The 23582-nt window shown below is 51.1% G+C and overlaps 1 protein-coding gene across 3 annotated transcripts in view; it reads left to right on the forward strand.

Annotated features, from left to right (window-relative positions):
• Positions 1-6296: 6296 nt before the first annotated feature.
• slc12a5a (solute carrier family 12 member 5a) overlaps positions 6297-23582 on the forward strand; it is a 184797-nt gene continuing 167511 nt past the window's right edge. For 2 of the 3 annotated variants that reach the window (XM_069179538.1, XM_069179539.1), the window contains exon 1: positions 6297-6751. In XM_069179538.1, coding sequence (XP_069035639.1) covers positions 6595-6751 — 157 coding nt within the window. In that variant the 5' untranslated portion in view covers positions 6297-6594. The remainder of the gene's footprint in view (positions 6752-23582) is intronic. The other variant, XM_069179541.1, reaches the window with a different exon arrangement.

Raw genomic sequence — 23582 nt, forward strand, 5'->3', positions numbered from 1 at the left:
CATGGTTTTCTGATTTAAACAGGGTGCAGACTTCTGTACCCACGATCCTGTTGTGGGAGTCCACCACACCCCCTCCCCATAAAAAAGGGAAATTAGAAGCCTTCGCCACTCCAGCCACACAGAAGCAATAATAACTCCTCCTCTCCTGTTAGATGTGAAGAAATGTCTAATATGTATTTGAAAACTGAACTGTGTGCAACAGCAAGCTCTCAAAGTATTGAACATTTGGTTCAGGATCGTAAACTAAGAGTTAATGCATAAGATGTCTGAAATCTAATAAATAACGTAATCTAATTAATAGTGATCTAATGAAATCTAATTCGTTTAGCTTTGGCATAATGTCATGGTTTCTATAAGCAGCAGTTTTAAATAACTTAGCGGTTCACTTTTTTATGTCTACAGAATATTGCCGACCTCTTTTTTTTACAATATACTCTTCCCCCTCGGTAGTGTCTCTCTGTTCCGTGACACCTTTATACACAGTGCAGAACAAGCACATTTTCTTCACCTCAGAGTGTCAACAATGGACAGACACATGATATTGCTGGATGTTGCGAAATCACGACAGCAGCTGACGACGCAAATAATACCATCAAGAGCTGGACCTAAAACTGCTTTCATCTGCAGGATTTCATTCCAGCTCAGTTCTTAACAAACAAACGCAGCTGGAGCAGGGCTGAACTGGACTGGCTGAATATCTTCTACTTTCTTCTAACTTCAGGTTCTTCTGCGCTAAAGCCTGCAGATGTACCAGCCATTCGAGACCTGGGCTGGACACCCTGACAGGCCACGGCCCTAGATAACCCATTTTTAATGTACACTTCCAGAGAAATGGAGTTCGTCCCGGAAGGAATTGTGAGATCCATCAGGACACATCATGTAGATCCATTCTTGCACGGGTTTTTCCTAGCACGCGTCTTTACTCGAGACAGAGTTCACTCCATTCAGACTCAGCATGGTGGCGAAGCAGGAAACAGCCCCTGCGGAAAGCAGCCCCCCTGCAGCGAAGACACGCAGGTGAGCTCGCCGCCTGCGGGAACCCCGGCCCCTGTGTGCTCGCCGCCACAACAGCGGAAGCTGTTCTAAAAAAGAAAGACCAGACTTGAAAAAGGGGAAACTGGAAATCCCCCAGCTCCAGAAAAAAAGCAGCAGGAGGCAGTTGCTATCTCGAGGACAGTGAGTCAGTGAGGGGCTCGTGTTGCTCAGCCCTGTGATGGATACCTGCCCCGACAGATCGCTGGACCTCCTGCTCTAGCAGGGGGAGCTGGGCTGGGCCTGTGTGCCTCAAGCGTGCAGCCCCCTGCGGACTTCCACCTAAACCGCGGCCCCCCCGTCGTGGGGTCCGGCCCTCAGGGTCCTGTTCAAGCAGGCGGGCGTCGCCCGTGCTGCTCGCATTCCTTCACAGACACGCCAGCCGCAGGCGGGAGGCGAGGGAAGGCCCGGACATGTCAGCACACGCCCCCCGCCCGCGACACGCGCGCGAGCTGCCCGCCGGAGACGCAGAGCCGCCGTTCTGGGCTGTCCGGGGGGGAAAGGATCCGGACCTGTAGCCTGGCGGGCTGCTGGCAGGCAGGAATCGGATTGACCCAAGCTTCTCCCAGCTCGTCTCGGGAGCACAGACGCTCAGCGGCCTCACGCGTGTCCTGTCTGTCTGAGCCGGCGGCACACTGGCAGGGCCACTGCTGTCGCCTTGCAAGGCGCTATAAACCCGAGTGCGAACGAACCCCTCTTAGCCGCAGACCTGCACGCCAGCACCTGGCCCGCCTGCAGCACGGGTGGGGTCACTGTCGCATCCTGCACCGTCCCAGCCCACACCCCGAGATTTCAGCCTACAGATCCAGTTAAAAGCTGTTCCGGTTCTGATTTTATGTTTTAATTTTGCAAGATTTTGGGCTCCACTTCCCAGAAGTTTAACAGCACAGGCTTACTGACAGGAGCACAGACAACCTCAGACGGCCCTTTCCTGCCAGCTGTTTATGTGAGAGCTGTTTATATGAGACTCGATCAGACACACTCTTTGGCCCCGAAACCTCAAATTCCTCTAAATAAAGCCTGTAATCTCTGTGTATCATCATACCGACGCTGTTGTTGGAGAAATGGAGACCTCAGCCAGTGGGCACAATAATATATATTATATATTATCTTAGGACAAAAAAATGATCAACCACTTGTTTTCAGTGTTGTCACATCTGGTCTCTGACCGTGTTCAACAGCGACACCTAGTGAGGACAGGGAGACATAACCACCTCACGCTTTGATGCCGTGTCCTTCAGTAGTTCATGAATCTACAGTAGATCATTTTAAGATAAAGAATAGGCCGTATCTCGAAGTCATGTATTTTCTCAAAGGTCATTAAACTGGCAGAATAAGAAATAACACTTCTGAAAATAAACTAGTGTAACGTCAAAATGCGTTATCTTCACCTGATATATGTGTGTTTATAGTGCATGCAGGAACAAATACAGATACAGACATTTACCTTCTGGATCTCAGTAAAGGTTACTAGAATGTTGTGTTTGTAAATAATAGTATTTGGTGAACGAATTGAACCTGTCGATAAAGCATCATCTATGGCCGCGGAACACAAACGTTGTTTCACAGGCCCTAGTTTAAAATGCATGATGCTATTACCTACAGTACGTGTGCTGTCCTGCAGCACAGTATGTGCCTCTATAGAGAAAACGGGTAATTATTTAAATAAACACACACCTTCACAAACAGCGCAATATCGTTCAGGCCGCTTGAGCTGTTTGGAGGTCTGCGGGAACAACAGCAAGGGGCGACTTCGCCTCGTCTGTGCCGTGCTCCTCTTCCCTTTGCTCATCAGCTGTGTGGTCACGCTGTTCCTCCGTTTTTAGCCGCCTCGTCCGGGTGAGTCAGCAGCGCGCAGTCAGCAGGAACCCGAGCCCTTCCGCCCTGATCTTCCAGGACACCGCAGAGCGCATCTGCGCCTAGAAAGCGGGAGGGCATCTTGCTGTTCGCTATAGCACCAAATACAAACAGACACAAAATCTGCTTTTCGCAGATGAAGGGAGTTTGAAATGACGTAAACAGGCGCCCCCTCCGCACCTCAGCAGCTGACAACACTGTTCTGGCCTGCTTGTCGGCTGTCGATTGATTATTCCGTATCGATTCCTGAAAGGGTGCTCACGACACTTCATGTCCTCGCTTCGCGTTTCCGGGTTAGAAACTTCGTCAGGTCTGCGGGGGCTTCCAGCAAACCTAAGATTAGTTTGCTCGGATGTACTGGCAAGATTCAGTTCGTTTATAACTCATTTTAAAACTATGCACCTATCGATTGTGTAAATTCTGTACGAAGCGGCTTGATTTATTTCATTAAAGTGTATTAGCCGTCGTATAGGCCTAAAGATATGATTGACTGTAATTAAGTCACAAAGGTATCGCAATCGGCGGTCAATGCATATTGATATGATTCTGATCACAGCCTCTGCTACAGGCCTAATGGCTCTCAGAGCAAGTGTCGCCGCGGTTGTGCGACCACTGCACGGCCCGGTGCGTGTGAGGACTTCGCGCTGCCCGCAGTAACGCGACGCCGGATCGGGCGCTGACGGGTCGTCCTTGGATGTAACGCGATGGCGTTAATGTTGGTGCAGTCTCTCCTGCAACCCGCCCGACCTCCAGCAGATGGAACCCGAGTTGTCTTTAACTTAGCGGCGCTCCTTGAGGTGGGGAAGGACGCCGCGGCACTGAAATGTCAGTAAGTCACCCGGCCTCCGAAGAGGCAGGCCGGTCACGTTTCGATACGAATGATGGAATATTTTTTATGAGCAATCGCGTTCAAAAGTAGAACCTTTATTAAAAAGTAGGACCCTTATGAGCCGGTTTAAAATAAAACTTAAAACGAAAATACCCAAGTCATCAAATAAATCCTGCGGAACAGAGCACTGTGCTTCTCAGCGAAGCAATGCTAAGTCTGATATAATAAGTCTGACTTAAAATAACGCAATTTACCGGACTGTAGTTCCTTCAGGAGCGCGTCAATACCGCTGAAAGACAGCTGTCGGCTGGGGCAGCGCCGCCACCTGCTGGTGGGTTGTAACATTGCAGCCGGAGTCGCAGATATGAATTTATGCACGGACAGACCGATTAATTCTTTTTGTGAAAAGCCAAGCTCTGGAAAATCACTTTTTTTTCCTTAGAAACAGAAGAGAAGGACAAAGAAGACAATTGTGCTTCTAGCCAAGAGGAGGTCACTCACAGAGGAGGCCTTGTTTGTGTTTGTCTCTGGTCTGTGATGTTCAGAAAGGCTGAGGGAGAGGGGCAGACCCCCAGGGTGTGTGGCTGATAACCTGCACGCACCCAGACCCTCCCGGACCACGACTGGACACCTTCATGCAGTGTCAGGGATCCATCTGATGCTTTGCAGATGGAGGTTGGCACTGAACAGACGATTGAACAGACGATTGCAGCTACAGCAGCATCCAGTTACTGTACCAGAAACAGCTGGAACAGCAGAAATCAGAATATTTTGCACCGCCTGACTCTGTGCATTTCATTCTGTGAAATATTTATGACTGATTAGATCAGATCCCACCGAAGACCTCCAGTCACCTCTCTTGAGTTTATGCCGGCTGAAATCAGAGATAATGATGGAAAAGACTCATCCAAAGCTCAGCCAACTAAGTGCCCACACAGTGCAGAACGGCTCCCTATTACCTGACATTCAATACAGACTGATGGGTTAATTTAATGCACAGCTTCCCACACGATGTGCAGAACTAATACATTTATTTGAATGGTTTCTCTACATCTTAATATACGAGATATAAATGTGACACCTTGATATACAGTCAACAGTGTAGAATCTGAATAAATTATGATAATACAACGCACTAGAAAAACCTCTGTTGGGTTATGTAGAATGCAAATTTACAGGGAAGAGAGATATTTTGGTTTAAAGAATGTCCTACTCCGACAGGCTGAAATATCAGAATATTTTGGTCACTAACAGGGAATATTACTAGGGGACATGATTCGAACAATCAAAAACCTCCAAGCCATTGACAAAAGACATAAAGAGGGGACACAAGAAGATGGTAAGGGGAAATGTGTTTAAAATTGAGAACAGGAGACCCTTCTTTACACAAAGGGTTGTGGGACACAGGAACAGGCTTCACAGATGAGATTTTCTGATCAATCAGCTACTAGAAACCTAAAGAGGTTGTTCCAAACTCCCCAAACCCTTTGTGTGAGTACACCTGTGTTCTCCGATCCATGTTTCATGGTCGATTTTAAACACTGCCAATGACTTTGGGGATGGTAAACTGGGTCTCCTCATAATCTTCTCTGTCCAAGACTGAAAAAGTACAGCTCTTACAGCCAGTTGGGAAAGGACGTTCCTTTGAGCCTGGGAATGAATCCGGTTCCTCTTGATTGGACTGATTCCAGAGCGGCGATGTCTGTTCAGTATCATGGTCACTATAATTGAGCACAACATCCTAAATGAGGTCTTACTTGCGCATTGTGCAATTTTAACCCAACACCCGTTAATTTAAATTCTACATGTTTAACTATATATCCCAACCTTCTGTTTGTCTTTTTTTTTTTGCTTTCCCACAATGTTTCATAGACGAAAACGATGTGCCAACATAAACACCTAAGTCTTTTTCGTGGATAGCTTCTTCAAAGCAGCTCATTCAAACAAGTCAGGACCGCAATTATGGTAAAAACCCGTCCATACTTAGTGCTTAAGACGTTTTAACTAGCCAGGGATGGGCCTGTACCGTCAGGGGTCCTGCAGAGTTCACTGTTCCGTGGCACAAGCGAGACTAAAGCGCTTTAGCCTTGCAGGGGACAAATATAGCCTACAGAATTAACCAAATAGCAAAGCTGGAAGACGTGTGATAAAGAGAAATGCGTCCCAGCCGACGGTGCAAGGAGAAACCCAGCCTGTGACCAGCGGTTTCACTACCGTGTTCTCAAAGACGCCTAGCTGGAGAAGCGGCACCTGCCGACTGCCTGCCCGGCGGAGACGCGTACCTGTACGTGTCCACAGACCGGTAAGGGCGTGAGAGACAGAGAGAGGGAGCTCGCAACCCCGTTTCAAATGATCGGGAAAAGGAGAAAGGAAGTTAAAGCACACGTTAGGACAACAATCCGGGGGTGCTTCCAAAGACAGGATACGCTTTCGAGGAAAGTCACATGATTTAAAAAGAAAAACAACGCTTTCTATGCAAAGTTTACGGCTTCGAGTTTCACTGTTGCACCGACAGTCCTGGGTTGACCGGCTTTAGGACCCAGAGACGCGGTTACAGGCGGACACTGGTTGATGTGAGCTTGACTGTTGTGTCTTAGGTCTACAATCGAAAAAGGGTGAGCGAGTGACTGCGACAGGACCGGATAACATAAACCCCACGCGGAAAGAGACCGCCGTGACAGGGCTCGTGGTCGGCAAGCCCGGACAAGCCGCCCGCCTCCGGGACACTGTCCAGCCGCCTCCTCGCGCCGGGTCCCGTCCTCCTCTCCCCCCCCCCCTCCCACCCGAGAATTCCTGCGCCCAGCGCGAGACGAGCAGGCGAAGGCGCGTCGCTCCGCGGTCCCGCTGTCTAGTCTCGTCACGGACACGGCACCAGCATGAGCCAGAGGTTCACCGTCACCGCTTTCTCCGGCAAGGCAGAGGGGACCTGGGCTCTGGGCGACGGGAGAGGGGAGATCAATCAGCTGTTCGAGGGCGACGAGTCCAGCCCGGGCTCCCCGGACAGAGACCCCGGCGCCGGCGCGCAGGAGGGAGGTAGATACCCACATTTCTGTCTTTTTGTGGGGGTGGGGTGTGGTGGCGGTGGTGCTCGCTGATATGTGGGCACCTGTAGGCATGACTGGAATCGTCAATGACCGACCGGCGATACGGGATCAATAAGCGAATCGGGGCGAAGCGCCTCCGCGCTCGGGAGCGGGGCAGGGGACCGCGGTCCTGCGAGGAATTATCATCATTATTATCGTGCTTGTCACAGAGATCAGAGCTAAAAGGGTCAGATTATCGCTTTTCCCAATAAAAACAAGTACCATGCCGAGGAAAACGAGTGGCGGCATGAAGCTGCAGGTGCTACGACAACAACCACAGCAGCGATAATAATAATTTAGTCGGGGTAACGCACTGCCGTTGTATCCGGCGCGATATTGTAGTGGTGTCTTACACTTCTGCCGAAGCGGGTTTCCACGAGAATGCTTCTTTTACCGCTCCTTTGTGCACTGTAATTAGTGACTGTCCAGCAGTATTTATTGTGTCAACTGTTGTAGACCCATATCAGCGATTACGATGTGTAGGAAATCACAGGACTGAGCGCGGTGGGCACTGGGGGGCGGGCGAGGAATAGGCAAGAGACCTCCTTCAGACAACCCGGGAGCCTCCTGTTTCTGCCCGTTCCCCGATCGCTGTGTCCATATTGAATGACCCCTGGGGGCGGTGGGGATCATGCCCTCAGCGACCAGGGCCGGAGCCCGGAGGAGGGCGGGTTCCTGAGACACCGGGACACCGGGCCCTCTGCTGCGGGCCGAGCGCGCAACAGGTGGGGGAAAAGTCGCCGGTTTTTTCTGTCGTCTCGAAGCACACGCGTGACAGTGACCTTGGCTGTCCCCCGCGGCGCCCTTGCGCGCTGAGCGCCCCAGGGGGTCGGGAGAGAGGTTCTCGGGCTCCGCTGGAGTGGAGAGCTCTGACGGCGCTGCTTGGCGCCCGCCCACCCGGATCAGGTTTATCAGGGTCTGGAAGGGAACCGTGTGGAAACTCCGCCGTTGCCCTTATTTACCCTGGACACGCCCCAGACGGGCTGATTTGCCCCAGGCGGCAGTCCTGTCGCTGGACAGAGCCCTGCCTCAGCCCTGCTGGTGGGGACCCGGCCTGGCACGGCCTGGTTCTGTCTGGCAGCGCGGGACGGCCGACCAGGAAAATAACTGTTGCCCGAAAATGTGTTACCACCCCCACCCCATCGAAAGACCGGCACAAGCGCAGGAAGTTGGACTTAATTGAATAAAAGAAACATGAAGAGCTCCTGGCCAGCTGCTCAGGCACACAATCGTTAAGCTTAATGTCCCGTGCGGAGAGCTCCCCGGACTGGAGCTGTTTCACGGGAGCTCAGCGCGCTGGGAGTCAGCCGGTGACTCAGTGTATTTCCCTATCGATCCGCCCGGGCCCCGGGAAAGTCGTGGGGGCACGCAGGGCGTGCAGCAGCACCAGCGGGGAGGCGCAGTCCGAGGCACAGCAGCCCGCCGCTCTGGTGCCTGCGGGCATGTGCAGCGCTTGAGCAAGAGTTTCCTGCCCAGGGCCCACTTCTGCTTTCTTCAGCCAGGAGCCACTGTGACTGCAGGGCGAGTAACCCGGCTTTGAGGAATCAGAGGGCTGCTGCTGTACTGGCAACCGGTCACTGTGAGGACAGGCCCCCCCTGCAGGCCGGGGAGAAGGCAGCAGGTCACTGTGAGGACAGGCCCCCCCTGCAGGCAGGGGAGAAGGCAGCAGGTCACTGTGAGGACAGGCCCCCCCTGCAGGCAGGGGAGAAGGCAGCAGGTCTTTGCGAGGACAGCCCCCCTGCAGGCAGGGGAGAAGGCAGCAGGTCTCTGGGAGGACAGGCCCCCCCTGCAGGCCGGGGAGAAGGCAGTAGGTCTCTGGGAGGACAGGCCCCCCCTGCAGGCAGGGGAGAAGGCAGCAGGTCTCTGGGAGGACAGGCCCCCCCTGCAGGCAGGGGAGAAGGCAGTAGGTCTCTGGGAGGACAGGCCCCCCCTGCAGGCTGGGGAGAAGGCAGTAGGTCTCTGGGAGGACAGGCCCCCCCTGCAGGCAGGGGAGAAGGCAGCAGGTCTCTGGGAGGACAGGCCCCCCCTGCAGGCCGGGGAGAAGGCAGCAGGTCTCTGGGAGGACAGGCCCCCCCTGCAGGCAGGGGAGAAGGCAGCAGGTCTTTGCGAGGACAGCCCCCCTGCAGGCAGGGGAGAAGGCAGCAGGTCTCTGGGAGGACAGGCCCCCCCTGCAGGCCGGGGAGAAGGCAGCAGGTCTTTGCGAGGACAGGCCCCCCCTGCAGGCCGGGGAGAAGGCAGCAGGTCTCTGGGAGGACAGCCCCCCTGCAGGCAGGGGAGAAGGCAGCAGGTCTCTGGGAGGACAGGCCGCCTCAGCCCCTCTGCACATAAATGTAAACATAGAATGTGTTTTAAAATAAAGTGCAATGCAGGTCAGCCCAGTGGGTTAGCGCTGCATCAGGAGATCCTGGGTATGACCGTCCACTCAACCACATGTTTGCTTCATTAGAGACCACACGGCCCACCCACAGTGTGCACACACGTGATGATTACATGTACTGTGATAGTCATCTGGCCAACATGTGGCCAAGTCGTTACAGCCTATTTCACCCTTTCTTAGGGTGGATCCACAATACTTCTGCCTTAGGAGGGATGGATCACTGGCTTAAACATTATTAATTAAAACAACCATGAGTTTGAAGTATTTTTCCCAATTAGTGTTGAAGTTTTTTAAATGTTTCTCTTCATTGCTTTTGGTGAATTTGCTGTTGTTTCATCTTGCTGAAACCCTCACTGTCCCCTGTGACTCTGGGGCATCATGTGCTTAAAGGCTGTTCTCTTCAGTTTGGAAACTTTTGCAACATCTAAAAACCTCAGCCAGAGACTCCACTGCGCCCTCTGCAGGCCGGTCTAGCTGCAGAAAAACACACTGGCACAAAAACGCCCGGCCGTGTGTACGTCTCAAGACTTTCGGTCTTAAGGAAGACTGTGTCTTTCAGTGTCATGAAAGAGTGAACTGCGCAGAGCATCTGACAGCGGCCCAAGGACACATAATAGGAAAAAGCTGCTTTTGATTAAGTGTTTTTCCTGGCCGCTTCAGACAGGGCACAACAGCAGAGAATAACAGCCCATTCACCGCTCCAGTCCAGTAGAGTCCAGTGCAGTCGTGGTGTAAGAGTCTCCAGCGGTCGAACCCCTGCTGATCTCACCAGGAAAGAGGCACCAGCTTGCAGCTAAACCTGGTCACATTTCACCTGTCTCATAGCCCAATTGCAATTTCTTCTTAAATGAATAACATTTTGTGTGTTAAAAGGTATTATATGTAGAACGAATGTAAGGTGAAAGAATGTAGTTTTTCAGATTCGCTCTCGGCCAGTTCAGTAAGTGATGCCTCTGTTCTGTAACGGGGTGAGGGGTGGGGGATCGTAAGATAAGCAGACTCTCCATCTTGGTTTTAAATATAACGAGATAAATTCGTCGTAACTCCTTGTGCAGTCCTGCCAGGACTGTGAGTCCTGGAAATATAAACCTCATCGCCCTGCAGATCCATCGTGATGTACCGTGGTAAAGGGCAGTGTAGAGTGTGGAAAAACAGAGTGAGATCTGGCTCAGGGCTTGGCAGTGCGTGGTGAAGCATCACACACACTGTGAGCCATCATGGCAGAGTGAACCCAGTGGCCAGTGCGAGCATGGTGGAGCAGAGTAAGTCAGTGAAATCCACTGTGTTGTGTTCTGATAAAGGCTGTCGTCCCCCCTGGTGTGGGTCAGGACTGAAGCTCAGGTCCCTTCACCTCTGATGTCGCTCAGCTCAGCACAAAAAAAGACAAGCAGCACACAGAAGGAGGATGTGCAGCACAGACTATAACACTGACTCATTGTAGCAATTAAAGTCCTCACTCTGACACACAACTCATCACGCAGAATGTGTTACAGTGCTCACCCTGTAAGTATTTATTTGATCAACGCTGCTTGACATCTAATGTACTTCCAGCCTTCCAGCATATGGGCCTTGTATTAACAGAGGCAGATCCAAGAAATATTTCCACTTCGCATTCACACACAGTGTACAGGCCCGTTGATTTAAATCCATTCAAGTGTATAAAGGCTGTAACACACACTGGCCCCAGGAGAGTACCTGTACCTACTAGTCCCCTGGCCTTGAAAATAAATTCTCCTTATGTCGTGTAGGCCTACAGGAGGAATTAGCAGTACGAATCGCACGGATCAGCAATTTCTAAGAGGTGAATGAAAAATCGGGATTGTGCAGATCACGGGTAGATCTTGGGTGTTGTGTTCCGTCTCAGCATTTGCTGTGGTACCCCAGGGGTACATAGCAGAGCTAAGAGTGAGAACACAGAGGGTTGTTGAAAACATTACAGGGCAGGTGTGTACTTATGGTTAAGCAAAACAGAAAACAACCCAGGCAGGGTACAGGCACAAGAGCACACCAAGGCACTGTGTACATTTACAGGAATACATTTTCAATACAAGGATACAGCATGGTGCCAGTTTGTGCTGCTCATAATTAATAATAATTGCTTACACTTATATAATGCTTTTCTGGACACTTTACTCAAAGCGCTTTACAGGTAATGGGGATCCCCTCCATAGTGCTCCAGTCCGCTCACCACACACCAGCTCTCTGTGGGGAGGAGAGCAGAGTGATGAAGCCAGTTCAGAGATGGGGGTTATTAGGAGGCCATGAGTGGTAAAGGCCAGGGGGAAATTTGGCCAGGACTGTGGGGTTACACCCCTACTCTTTTGGAGAATGGCCACAGAGAGTCAAGACCTCAGTTTTACAACTCATCCGTAGGACGGCGCCTTTTTACAGTATAGTGTCATTATAGTGGGGCATTAGGACACACACAGACTGAAGGGTGAGCGCCCCCTGCTGGCCCCACTAACACCTCTTCCAGCAGTAACCTTAAGTTTTCCCAGGAGGTCTCCCCTCCAGGTATTGGCCAGGCTCACACCTGCTGAGCTCCAGTGGGCTGCCAGCTGGGAGTTGCAGAGTGATATGGCTGCTGGCATGATCTGATCTGACAGATCATGGAGTTCTTAAGTGTCCACGTTCTCCCCAGGTTTTTTTCTGGTTCCTCCTATCCCCCGAAAGGTGGTAAAGTAGTTTCATTTACATTGTGGGTGTGGGAATTGTATAAGTAGAGTATTTTATTAACTCTGCTTAGATCCGTCAGTGTGGCAGCCTTGATGATTGTGAAACGTTTGTCAAGAGATGTGAAAAGCAAGGTCACATTCTGCTGTCAAAAATGAATAATTGTTTAATATGATTCCAGGGTATATCTGTTTCATCCAAAATTAGCATTTGACTTAACGCCTCTCGTTAAAGGCACCAGCAGAGGCAGGAGTAATTGCTAGGATGTATCGCTGTGTTCCCTGCTCTCTGATCAGTAAAGACCGCTGCCGAGGTCTAGCTGCTGGGAAATGAGATGACTGCCCTGTGCTGAACCTGGCCAAGTCCTGTCTCCCTGCTGGTCTCCATCTGAATGGTGGGAGAAGTCCGCATTTTGTGTACTAGACTGTGTGAAACTCAAACCAATTCTGAAGAGCTGGGCATGCTAGGAACAAAACTTGGTTCGGGGGTGTTGTTTCCTTCCCGGATGAGGGAGGGTAAATGCAGTCGCACAAGGCAGTGAGGAGACAGCCTGGCCTTCCAGAGACCTTCTCCTTGGGGACATGCAGCTCAGTTCTGACAGACGCCTCGGCAACCGCATTGTCATGGCAACAGTGGCCGTTTTTTCTTCTTTCTGATATCACTGCAGGGAAACATCAAGGGGCTTTTATTTACACGTTGGGCTGCAATGGGAGTCAGATTAGCCTTCTGCTTCTCTGGTGCATGTGTGTAGGGGGTTCCTTTATTATTAATATGCGGTTATGTATAATGTCAAGATACAGAATAATAGGTTGGTGGAGAAGGTGTGGAGCCCACTGCTTAATCAATGTCCTTGATGCTAAATTATTAACTGGACGAGACTGTGGTAAAGCTATTTTGCATGGATTTAGGTTTAGAGGACTACAGAAGACCTGCAGCTCTGATGTGGCTGAGGGCTCTCAGGGCTGTTTATGAGCTCAGAACTCACTCAGTTCACCACAGAGTCACACACACTGTGACGCAGAGGGCATTCCTTCTCATTTTCTGTTCCTGTATGACTGGAGGTTCTGTTTTTTTTGTTATGACCTGTAGTGGAGCAGTAATAGGGCAGTAACAGACCTGTAGTGGAGCAGTAATAGGGCCGTAACAGACCTGTAGTGGAGCAGTAATAGGGCCGTAACAGACCTGTAGTGATGCAGTAATAGGGCCGTAACAGACCTGTAGTGGAGCAGTAATAGGGCAGTAACAGACCTGTAGTGGTGCAGTAATAGGGCAGTAACAGACCTGTAGTGGTGCAGTAATAGGGCAGTAACAGACCTGTAGTGGTGCAGTAATAGTGCCGTAACAGACCTGTAGTGGAGCAGTAATAGGGCCGTAACAGACCTGTAGTGGAGCAGTAATAGGGCAGTAACAGACCTATAGTGGTGCAGTAATAGGGCAGTAACAGACCTGTAGTGGAGCAGTAATAGGGCAGTAACAGACCTGTAGTGGTGCAGTAATAGGGCAGTAACAGACCTGTAGTGGTGCAGTAATAGGGCAGTAACAGACCTGTAGTGGAGCAGTAATAGGGCAGTAACAGACCTGTAGTGGTGCAGTAATAGGGCAGTAACAGACCTGTAGTGGAGCAGTAATAGGGCAGTAACAGACCTGTAGTGGTGCAGTAATAGGGCAGTAACAGACCTGTAGTGGTGCAATAATAGTGCAGTAACAGACCTGTAGTGGAGCAGTAATAGGGCAGTAACAGACCTGTAGTGGTGCAGTAATAGTGCAGTAACAGACCTGTAGTGGAGCAGTAATAGGGCAGTAACAGACCTGTAGTGGTGCAGTAATAGGGCCGTAACAGACCTGTAGTGGAGCAGTAATAGGGCAGTAACAGACCTGTAGTGGAGCAGTAATAGGGCCGTAACAGACCTGTAGTGGAGCAGTAATAGTGCAGTAACAGACCTGTAGTGGAGCAGTAATAGGGCCGTAACAGACCTGTAGTGGAGCAGTAATAGTGCAGTAACAGACCTGTAGTGGAGCAGTAATAGTGCAGTAACAGACCTGTAGTGGAGCAGTAATAGGGCAGTAACAGACCTGTAGTGGAGCAGTAATAGGGCCGTAACAGACCTGTAGTGGAGCAGTAATAGTGCAGTAACAGACCTGTAGTGGAGCAGTAACAGGGCAGTAACAGACCTGTAGTGGAGCAGTAATAGTGCAGTAACAGACCTGTAGTGGTGCAGTAATAGGGCAGTAACAGACCTGTAGTGGAGCAGTAACAGGGCAGTAGTGGAGCAGTAATAGGGCCGTAACAGACCTGTAGTGGAGCAGTAATAGGGCCGTAACAGACCTGTAGTGGAGCAGTAATAGTGCAGTAACAGACCTGTAGTGGAGCAGTAATAGGGCAGTAACAGACCTGTAGTGGAGCAGTAATAGGGCAGTAACAGACCTGTAGTGGAGCAGTAATGGTGCAGTAACAGACCTGTAGTGGAGCAGTAATAGGGCAGTAACAGACCTGTAGTGGTGCAGTAATAGGGCAGTAACAGACCTGTAGTGGAGTAGTAATAGTGCAGTAACAGACCTGTAGTGGAGCAGTAATAGGGCAGTAACAGACCTGTAGTGGAGTAGTAATAGTGCAGTAACAGACCTGTAGTGGAGCAGTAATGGTGCAGTAACAGACCTGTAGTGGAGCAGTAATAGGGCAGTAACAGACCTGTAGTGGAGCAGTAATAGTGCAGTAACAGACCTGTAGTGGAGCAGTAATAGTGCAGTAACAGACCTATAGTGGTGCAGTAATAGTGCAGTAACAGACCTGTAGTGGAGCAGTAATAGGGCAGTAACAGACCTGTAGTGGAGCAGTAATAGGGCAGTAACAGACCTGTAGTGGAGCAGTAATAGTGCAGTAACAGACCTATAGTGGTGCAGTAATAGTGCAGTAACAGACCTGTAGTGGAGCAGTAATAGGGCAGTAACAGACCTGTAGTGGAGCAGTAATAGGGCAGTAACAGACCTGTAGTGGAGCAGTAATAGGGCCGTAACAGACCTGTAGTGGTGCAGTAATAGTGCAGTAACAGACCTGTAGTGGAGCAGTAATAGGGCAGTAACAGACCTGTAGTGGAGCAGTAATAGGGCAGTAACAGACCTGTAGTGGAGCAGTAATGGTGCAGTAAGAGGGCAGTAGTGGAGCAGTGATAGTGCAGTAAGAGGGCAGTAGTGGGGTAATAACAGTGCAGTAACAAGACGTTAGTGGGGTAGTAGTGCAGTAATGGTGCAGTAACAGGGCAGTAGTTTGGCAGTAGTGCTGCTGGCTGGGGGAGGCTGTAACCTGTTGCAGCGCCACACACAGATACCCGTGGGCACAAGGGAAAGCTGGCTGGTTTTGAGCTCCAAACTCCCAAAGCCATTTTTCAAAGCAACAACCTGGCAGATCATACAGAACCCGACACGCTGCAGGACCACTCTCATTACCAGCACCTATTCTTAGCAGTCTGTGCAGACAGGTGGACGCCGAGTCATTAACACGTCTCGAGTGTGCTCTGGGAGGTGTAGCTATTGTGTTTGTGAGTGGCTGTAATTGAATTTTAAGCCTTTGACTTCCTGAAAGCAATTTGCAGCAATCAGTGTTTCCACTTCATGCATCGTGGTGCTTCTGCCCAAACCTGGCAGTGCAGCCTGTGGTCAGTCCTGGCTGTGTGGCTTGTGGTCAGTCCTGCAGTGCAGCTTGTGGTCAGTCCTGGCTGTGCAGCCTGTGGTCAGTCCTGGCTGTGTGGTTTGTGGTCAGTCGTGCAGTGCAGCTTGTGGTCAGTCCTACAGTGCAGCCTGTGGTCAGTCCTAGCTGTGCAGCTTGTGGTCAGTCCTACAGTGCAGCCTGTGGTCAGTCCTACAGTGCAGCCTGTGGTCAGTCCTGTAGTGCAGCTTGTGGACAGTCCTACAGTGCAGCCTGTGGTCAGTCCTACAGTGCAGCCTGTGGTCAGTCCTAGCTGTGCAGCTTGTGGTCAGTCCTACAGTGCAGCCTGTGGTCAGTCCTAGCTGTGCAGCTTGTGGTCAGTCCTACAGTGCAGCCTGTGGTCAGTCCTACAGTGCAGCCTGTGGTCAGTCCTGCAGTGCAGCTTGTGGACAGTCCTGGCAGTGCAGCCTGTGGTCAGTCCTGGCAGTGCAGTCTGTGGCACAGCAGAGCACTGGGTCTCACCTGCTGGAGGGAGGGTGATTTGGGGTTTAGAGAACAGCAGAAATCCTGAAACTCTGGGTTGAGTTCTGCAGAGTCATGTGCACTGTGATAGCAAAGGTCCTCCCACCCAATTCCTTGTTTCTGTTCCACTGGACATGTAGCTCAAGAAAGTAGCTGCCTCAGCATGGGCAGGCAGCAAAGGAAGGTGTGTTCCCTGCTGAAGAGAGAAGGGGCCTTCTCCCGGTGTGCTTCATTCTGTGCTTTTGTCACGTGGCAAGTGTGTCTGGTAGAAAGTTCGTTCCGCTGTCGTGTCGCACCGCGGCGAAGTGCAGCACAGATTTTCCATAACTGTTGAATTTAACAGTAACACATGAGTGGATTTGCCTCTGTCACCCTTGCCAGTGTTTCTGGAGCAGAAGGCGGCTTCGAAAGCCACCCTGACTGGTTCTTATCCCCCAGTGGCTGCACGGCCTCCCACAGCCCCTCCACGGGGGGTGCCTGGCGCTCGGCTCTGTCCCCAGCCGCCCTGACCCGAAGGAGAGGCGCCTGGAGGTGTCTGTGATAGCTGGCGCCCCTGCTGCTGGGCAGAGCACCTTGGCGCTGATCATGGTGCTGCTCCTCCCCTCCCTCATGCAAACACACCCCTCACTCCTCAGGCCCGGGATTCTGGGGCGCTGCAGGGCGGCCGGGTGGCCAGGGGGCAGTGTGTGCCAGTACGGGGGGGGATGGGGCGCTGGCTGTGCGGAAAGTGATTCTGTTCTTTGGATTTGTTTCCACTGCATTTATGCGGCGGTGAGAGCAGGGCTGTTTTTCTTCCTCGCAGTCAAACTGTCTCCATTGATTAGTGAAATCAGATACCTAGTGGTGAGGGGTGGTTGAGGCTGAGCTGGTGGCTTCCGCTTCTGGGCTGGTGACCTTGACAGTGACAGGACGGAGAGAGGAGAGAGACAGGGACAGGAGGGAGAGAGAGACAGGGACAGGAGGGAGAGAGGAGAGAGATAGGGACAGGAGGGAGAGAGAGATAGGGACAGGAGGGAGAGAGGAGAGAGACAGGGACAGGAGGGAGAGAGAGACAGGGACAGGAGGGAGAGAGGAGAGAGATAGGGACAGGAGGGAGAGAGAGATAGGGACAGGAGGGAGAGAGGAGAGAGACAGGGACAGGAGGGAGAGAGAGACAGGGACAGGAGGGAGAGAGGAGAGAGATAGGGACAGGAGGGAGAGAGAGATAGGGACAGGAGGGAGAGAGGAGAGAGACAGGGCAGGAGAGAGAGAGGAGAGAGAAAGGGCAGGAGAGAGAGAGGAGAGACACAGGGACAGGAGGAAGAGAGGAGAGACACAGAGACAGGAGGGAGAGAGGAGAGAGTTAGGGACAGGAGGGAGAGAGAGATAGGGACAGGAGGGAGAGAGGAGAGAGACAGGGACAGGAGGGAGAGAGAGATAGGGACAGGAGGGAGAGAGGAGAGAGATAGGGACAGGAGGGAGAGAGGAGAGAGATAGGGACAGGAGGGAGAGAGGAGAGAGATAGGGACAGGAGGGAGAGAGGAGAGAGACAGGGCAGGAGAGAGAGAGGAGAGAGAAAGGGCAGGAGAGAGAGAGGAGAGACACAGGGACAGGAAGAAGAGAGGAGAGACACAGAGACAGGAGGGAGAGAGGAGAGAGTTAGGGACAGGAGGGAGAGAGAGACAGGGACAGGAGGGAGAGAAACAGGGCCAGGAGAGAGACAGGGCAGGAGAGAGAGAGAAGAGACACAGGGACAGGAGGGAGAGCGACAGGGCCAGGAGAGAGAGAGGAGAGACAGGGACAGGAGGGAGAGAGGAGAGAGATAGGGACAGGAGAGAGACACCAGGTTCTGGATATTTCAGGTTTTTTCCTGCCTTTTTAATAAATCTGAAAAGCCTCAACATGCAAAGTCAGGTTAATAGCCCTTATACTGTTTTAGCCCTTCCCCTTCATCGGTATGGACTGCACAAGAGCACGGCACTTCCTAAAGTCTGGAATGGATTAGACTGCCATGCAATCAAAGTCTTATCTCTGTCCCTGTTATAGGTGACTAATTAGCTGAAAATCAGGCTCAGAGACCTGCTGGGCGTAATCCACTGAGCATTTAAGATGTTTCCTTTTAGGAAAGTAGAGAAAGCAGTATCTGCTCAGCCTACACACAGATTAGCAATGTGAGGCTGCAATGCAACTGTCAGGTGGGTGACGCAGTCAGATGAGTGGTGTGTGAGCCGTGTGGGCGGGAGTCATGTGGAGAGGCTGGGGTCTGTGTTAGTGCGACAAACCCCAGAGCTCCCAGCCTCCTCCTGGCCACCCTGCTCTCCCTCTCTCCCTGTCCCTCTCCCTGCTTGGTGGGACATGCAGTCACAGGGACGCAGGCAACACCAGCTCACACGCGTGTGCATGATGCCAGGCCTGTGTGGAAGGGTGTGACACATGTGTGCATGATGCCAGGCCTGTGTGGAAGGGTGTGACACACGTGTGCATGATGCCAGGCCTGTGTGGAGGGTGTGACACACGTGTGCGTGATGCCATCATGTCTGTGCGTGTGACCTGTTATACTATAGACAGATCCCACAAGTTAAAACTGAATATTCTCAGTAGGAGATGGCTGCTGGCATGATCACCTAGCAATGATGAGTCTACTGTATTTGGTTGGCTATCCTAAAAGGATGCTTTTCTCCCTGGTAGGATGTCTGCACTCTACTGCTTTTCTCTTCCTTTGATCTCAGAGGAAGGACAAAGCCTATTCGAGCACTGCTTGGCTCTGTCTCCCCCTGCTGGTCGCCTCTGGCATGACGGCCATCCAGAGGCCAGCACTAATTATAAGGCGGCAATATAATTGAGTCTTGTCTGTGTTTTGTTTGGAAAAGACAGAACATCTCGGTTAAGGGTAGCTGATCACACATTGCCTTTGTGTTCCCATTAATTAGTGAATTAACTGCATGATAATTAAAATTCCTCTCCCATAGCATTTTTTTCTGTCTGTTATTGTGGGAAAATCTAGAATTTGGAGACACAAACATTGCTTTTTTAATGACAATGTCCTTTTGTCTGAGAATGCTTGGCCAAAACTTGCTGCACATAAATAAAAAACCTTTACTTTCTCAGAGGAACTAAACATAGAGGAATTGTCATAAATACTGAAACATTTATCTGTATTTACTAATATATATCAGTATTATACTAACATATATTGAAGTAAAAATAACCTTTGTGTCAGACCATTGAAATTATATTTGTATTGATTTTACTTTCCTCCCATCACCAGCAAACTGCTGATATTATTATGGTACCTTCATCTTTACAACATTTATTTGATCATTTGTCCTAGGAAGAAATGGATTTGGAATAAAACCTGGCCATCAGCATCTATAAAGCCCCTGTTATTGTTTTTGTTTTATTTTGTGTCTAGTTTGCAGTTAATAGGTCAACAACTTAATCAGATCTGCCTGACCTTTATTCTTCCGTTCAGAGAACTAAGCACATGTTTAACTGTAATCAGGAGCCTCCGCAGGTTCGGGCAGCGTCCGAAGGGTCACCGAGGAGACCAGCTCCAGCAACATGGTTCCACACTCCTGCCACGCCTGTGGTCTTCGTCGGGTTTGCTGGCTTGCTCTGGAGGAGTTAGACCTTGTACAGGGTTGTAGTAGTTCAGGCGGGGAGCTGCGTCAGCACGCGAAGGCTGCAAAGGAACAAGTAAGAGGTTTATTCCACACTGAAAAAAAGAAGAAAGAAAACACAGCGTTTCGGCTGTGGAGCCTTCTTGAAGAAGGAGCCACCTGAAGGAGGCTCCACAGCTGAAACGTTGTGTTTTCTTTCTTGCTTCTTCTTTTCGGCTTGGAATAAACCTCTTACTTGTTCCTTGTCCAAGGTTTTTGGCTGTGTTCTGTGCTTCGATACGATTTACATGATCAGTATTAGAATAATTATATATCACATCTGGCTATTTGATTACAAGAAAACAATAGTTTTTCCCCGCTGCGGTCTGGTGCATGTGACCATGGCAGTACCCCTGCACCAGTGAATCCCCTGTGGTAATGCTACATTGATTACGGTCACTTCTCCCAGCTGGTTTTGTAGCGAGTCGCTAATAGATCTCAGGATCTCATCCAGCTGGTTCTTGAGAGAAGCCAGGGGGGTAACATTTGAGAACATGACTGCTCAGGCTGCTCCACACTCCCACCATCCTTTGTGCAAGGAAGTGCCTCCTGTTCTGGGTTTTAACACTTTCCACTGGGCTGCCTTGGCCCCTGAGGGTTCTGCGCTCCGCTCAAGACGAAGCAGGCTGGTCTTTTCGCCTGTCGGGGGGGGATATTCCTCCGACTCCGGGAGCAGTCCCTTCCTGGAGGGAGAGGCGAGCTGCAGGGCCCGGCCGTCGCCAGCTCAGGCCTGGATCCCGACAGCGCTCGGCTGCGGCCGCTCTCCCCTGCTCTGCAGCTCACGGCGCGCCGGTCCCCGCTGGGAAGGGTCGGGGTCAGTCGGGCTGGGGCGCTCGACTGTCCAGTGGTCAGCGGCTCTGTGGTGACCCTGTGGAGATCGCAGCGTGGCGGGCGACGAGCTGCTCTGCCACTGGACCCAGAGACAAGTCTGGGACTTAACAGCCACAGCCGCCGATGTCGACCGTGTCCAGTGAATACAAACTCCCGGTCTGATCAGGGCCCTGATCCCAGCCGCTGTGGGTGTTATTAGCATTGTCTGCAGTGCTAAAGTAAAACACAGCTCCTGGCCTTACCTTTCCAGACGCCGAAAAACTACACTTTCAATTTCTTGGGCACAAGATGGTGCTAACACTGCAGGAATTCAGCCAGGGTCTGTGTCTGTTTCTTCTGTCCTTCCCTTCATAGCAACTGAGCCAACAAAGACAACCCTGCTGGTTACCTTTACAAAATCTCATCAAGCTCCAATTACTGCTATTGACAGGCACAGTATATATAAAGTCAAATCAATATTCATCTTCTTCTGGCCATGTAATCAGTCAGGAAAACAGATTTATTGATATTGAGATTTTCTTTTTTTTTGTGCATGCCTCTGATCAATAGTATATCTAAAATGAGGTATTTTGAGTGATGGTACCAACAAGCCCAGCGCTGCGGTTTCACCGAGCAGGAAGAGAACTGCAGCTCTGCCTTTCGGACAGCAGAGGGCAGTGCTGTCTTTCCTGTTGTAGGTACTGTGCTCCGTAGCCTTCTGTAGGGAAGGTTGTTACAGGGCTGTCCCCGGGCACAGTGGGAGAGGGGTCACTCAAATAATACGACAAACCGACTGCTGTTGCAGAATCTAAATGGCAACTAGGCTGAGGTGTCGTTCACTCTCTGGCTGAGGATGTTTTGACGGAGGGCTTGCTGGAGTGTGAGACACACACACTTGAAACACTCTCCCCTGGGGGCAGTGTGCAGGGCGGGACACCAGCACACCTTCCCCGTGAAACAAGAGCTCTGCAGCAGGAGCCTCAAGCCTACTGACGGCCTAGCGACTTGATTGAGGCAATTTCGCGCGAAGGTGACCCGTATACGAGGAGGGCTTGTCCAGGTTTCACGTGTACACGCTGGGCGAGCAGACATGCTTTTGACAAACTGGCCCCGTGCCTCCCTGCAGAAACGGGCCAGCTGTTTGACGACACAAGAGAAAAGCAAGACAGGGGCCTGCAGTGTGCTGCTCTCGGTGACTGGAGGTCGTGGGGCACCGGAGTGCTGAAACCCAGCACATAGAGGGGCTGCCCCGGGGGTCGTCTCCCTTTGTAAAGTGGGCTGAGAGGAGGCTGCACGAGTCGTCCAAGGGGAGCTGACTTCTGCAGCCGAAGGGTTAACGCTTCCCCTCCTCCGGCCCGCAGAGGCTGGACGGGCAGCTTGACCGAGAGATTCATTTTTTTTAATTTACGCTGGGACCGGGGCTGGGACAGTGACCCCAGGTCAGCACCCTTGACGCCGTTCAAAAATAGAAATGCAATTTAAAATGAAGCCGCAGGACAACCCCCTGATTTTATTCAGCTGTGAATTTATTTTTCCTTCAGCACCCCCACACGCCGAGCTCGCGGTGCGCCCCGCAGTGACTCCGCTGCACTGGGGAATGTGTCTTTCACAGCGCTGGGATTTCTGTCCACAGCCCCTGTCTCGGCCCTCTTTCTGCGTCACACACTGCAGTGTTCCAGCCAGGCTGTGTTACAGTTCCCTGCAGGACACGGAGTTATTTAAAAATGGCTTCATAGCAGCTGTAAGGTCGCTCTCCTCCGTTGCGCCAGGGTGCTTCGAGAATGCCGTTTCTGGGGACCGGGCTCTTTCATCAAGCCTTGGCACACGGCTGACTGCGAGTGAGATTGTGGTGCTTCCCGAAACTGGGACACAATAAGGTAACACAAAGGCAAGTCCGCTGTAAAGTGCCGAATTGAATCAGTGTGGGAGGAAAAGAATCTTGTTCTGTAACCCAAAGCAATGTCTGCTAAGAGAAGGATTAACACCACGAATAGGCAGCCCTTCTTCGTACCAGGACTGTGGGTGACTGGAGCAAGCTGCCCAGGCATGTTCTTGAGAATGTATTCAGTTATATACTCAAAAAATGAGCTAGGTGGCCTAAAAGGCGCCCCTCTAGTTTAAACCTTTCTTGTTTTTTAATTATTTTGGGATTGCCAATTGATTTTGATTTCACAGACCTGTTAACTCATCATGCCAAGAGGCAAGTTCTGCAGCAACGTAGGTTATACACTGACTGGAAGTGAGGTGGGGCTGCCTAATTCAAACCCTGCACCCCAAACCAGAGGAATCTTGATCACAGCTTGCAGGCTCGAGCTTGCAACCTCTGGGTGATACGAGTACAGCCTGCGCTCGAAGCAAAAGCCATTACCGGTCAAACTGCACAGGTGTCCACAGTGAAGGTCTTTCTGAGGGACCATGTGATGCTGCTTTTGAGACATGCATACACTTGTGGAGTGCTGCTGGCCTGTGTTCTCCACTGTGATCTAGAACATGCACTGGGCAACAAACACATGCAGTATCATGTGGTATGTTGTAGTATATTGCAGTACAGTGCATCTGCCTCGTTGCCTCCTGCTGTCAACCCTACTCTGTACTATGGAGTTAGATGCTGTCTTGGTTGTCTTTGATGGCACAGCTGGGCCAGGGCACACAGCGTTAGAGCTGTCCATGTTGGCATATGTATATACAGTTATATATAGTATATATGTGACAGCATCTTCAGAGAGTGATTTTTATTGTGGACGTTTGACATGCAGCTCCAGTGCTGGGCCCCGGTTTGATATTGATTTTTTTTAACTTGGTTTTACTTAACACTTTACGAAAAGGGGGAAAGTGAGCAAGTGTCAGATGTGGCTCGTTGCCACCTGTCTCCAGGACAGCAGAGCTGTAATGTGCTGGTCCCCTCGGGCAGGTGAGTCACCGGGGCTGGCAGCGCAGGTGACTGCTCCTTCAAGGTGACCCGTCCCGTCCCCCGCCTTGGAACTAAAACAACAAAAAAACTCAGTTCCCCAAGGACCACCTCTTTGGTAAAACAGCACCGAGATCAATAACCCCCTGCTTGAAATAGTTATTGAAAAGCTGGTTCTTGCACAGCAAAGGAACAAGGACAGCTCCAATT

Source organism: Lepisosteus oculatus, chromosome 16, assembly GCF_040954835.1.
Source record: "Lepisosteus oculatus isolate fLepOcu1 chromosome 16, fLepOcu1.hap2, whole genome shotgun sequence".
In the NCBI taxonomy this organism is placed as follows: domain Eukaryota; kingdom Metazoa; phylum Chordata; class Actinopteri; order Semionotiformes; family Lepisosteidae; genus Lepisosteus; species Lepisosteus oculatus.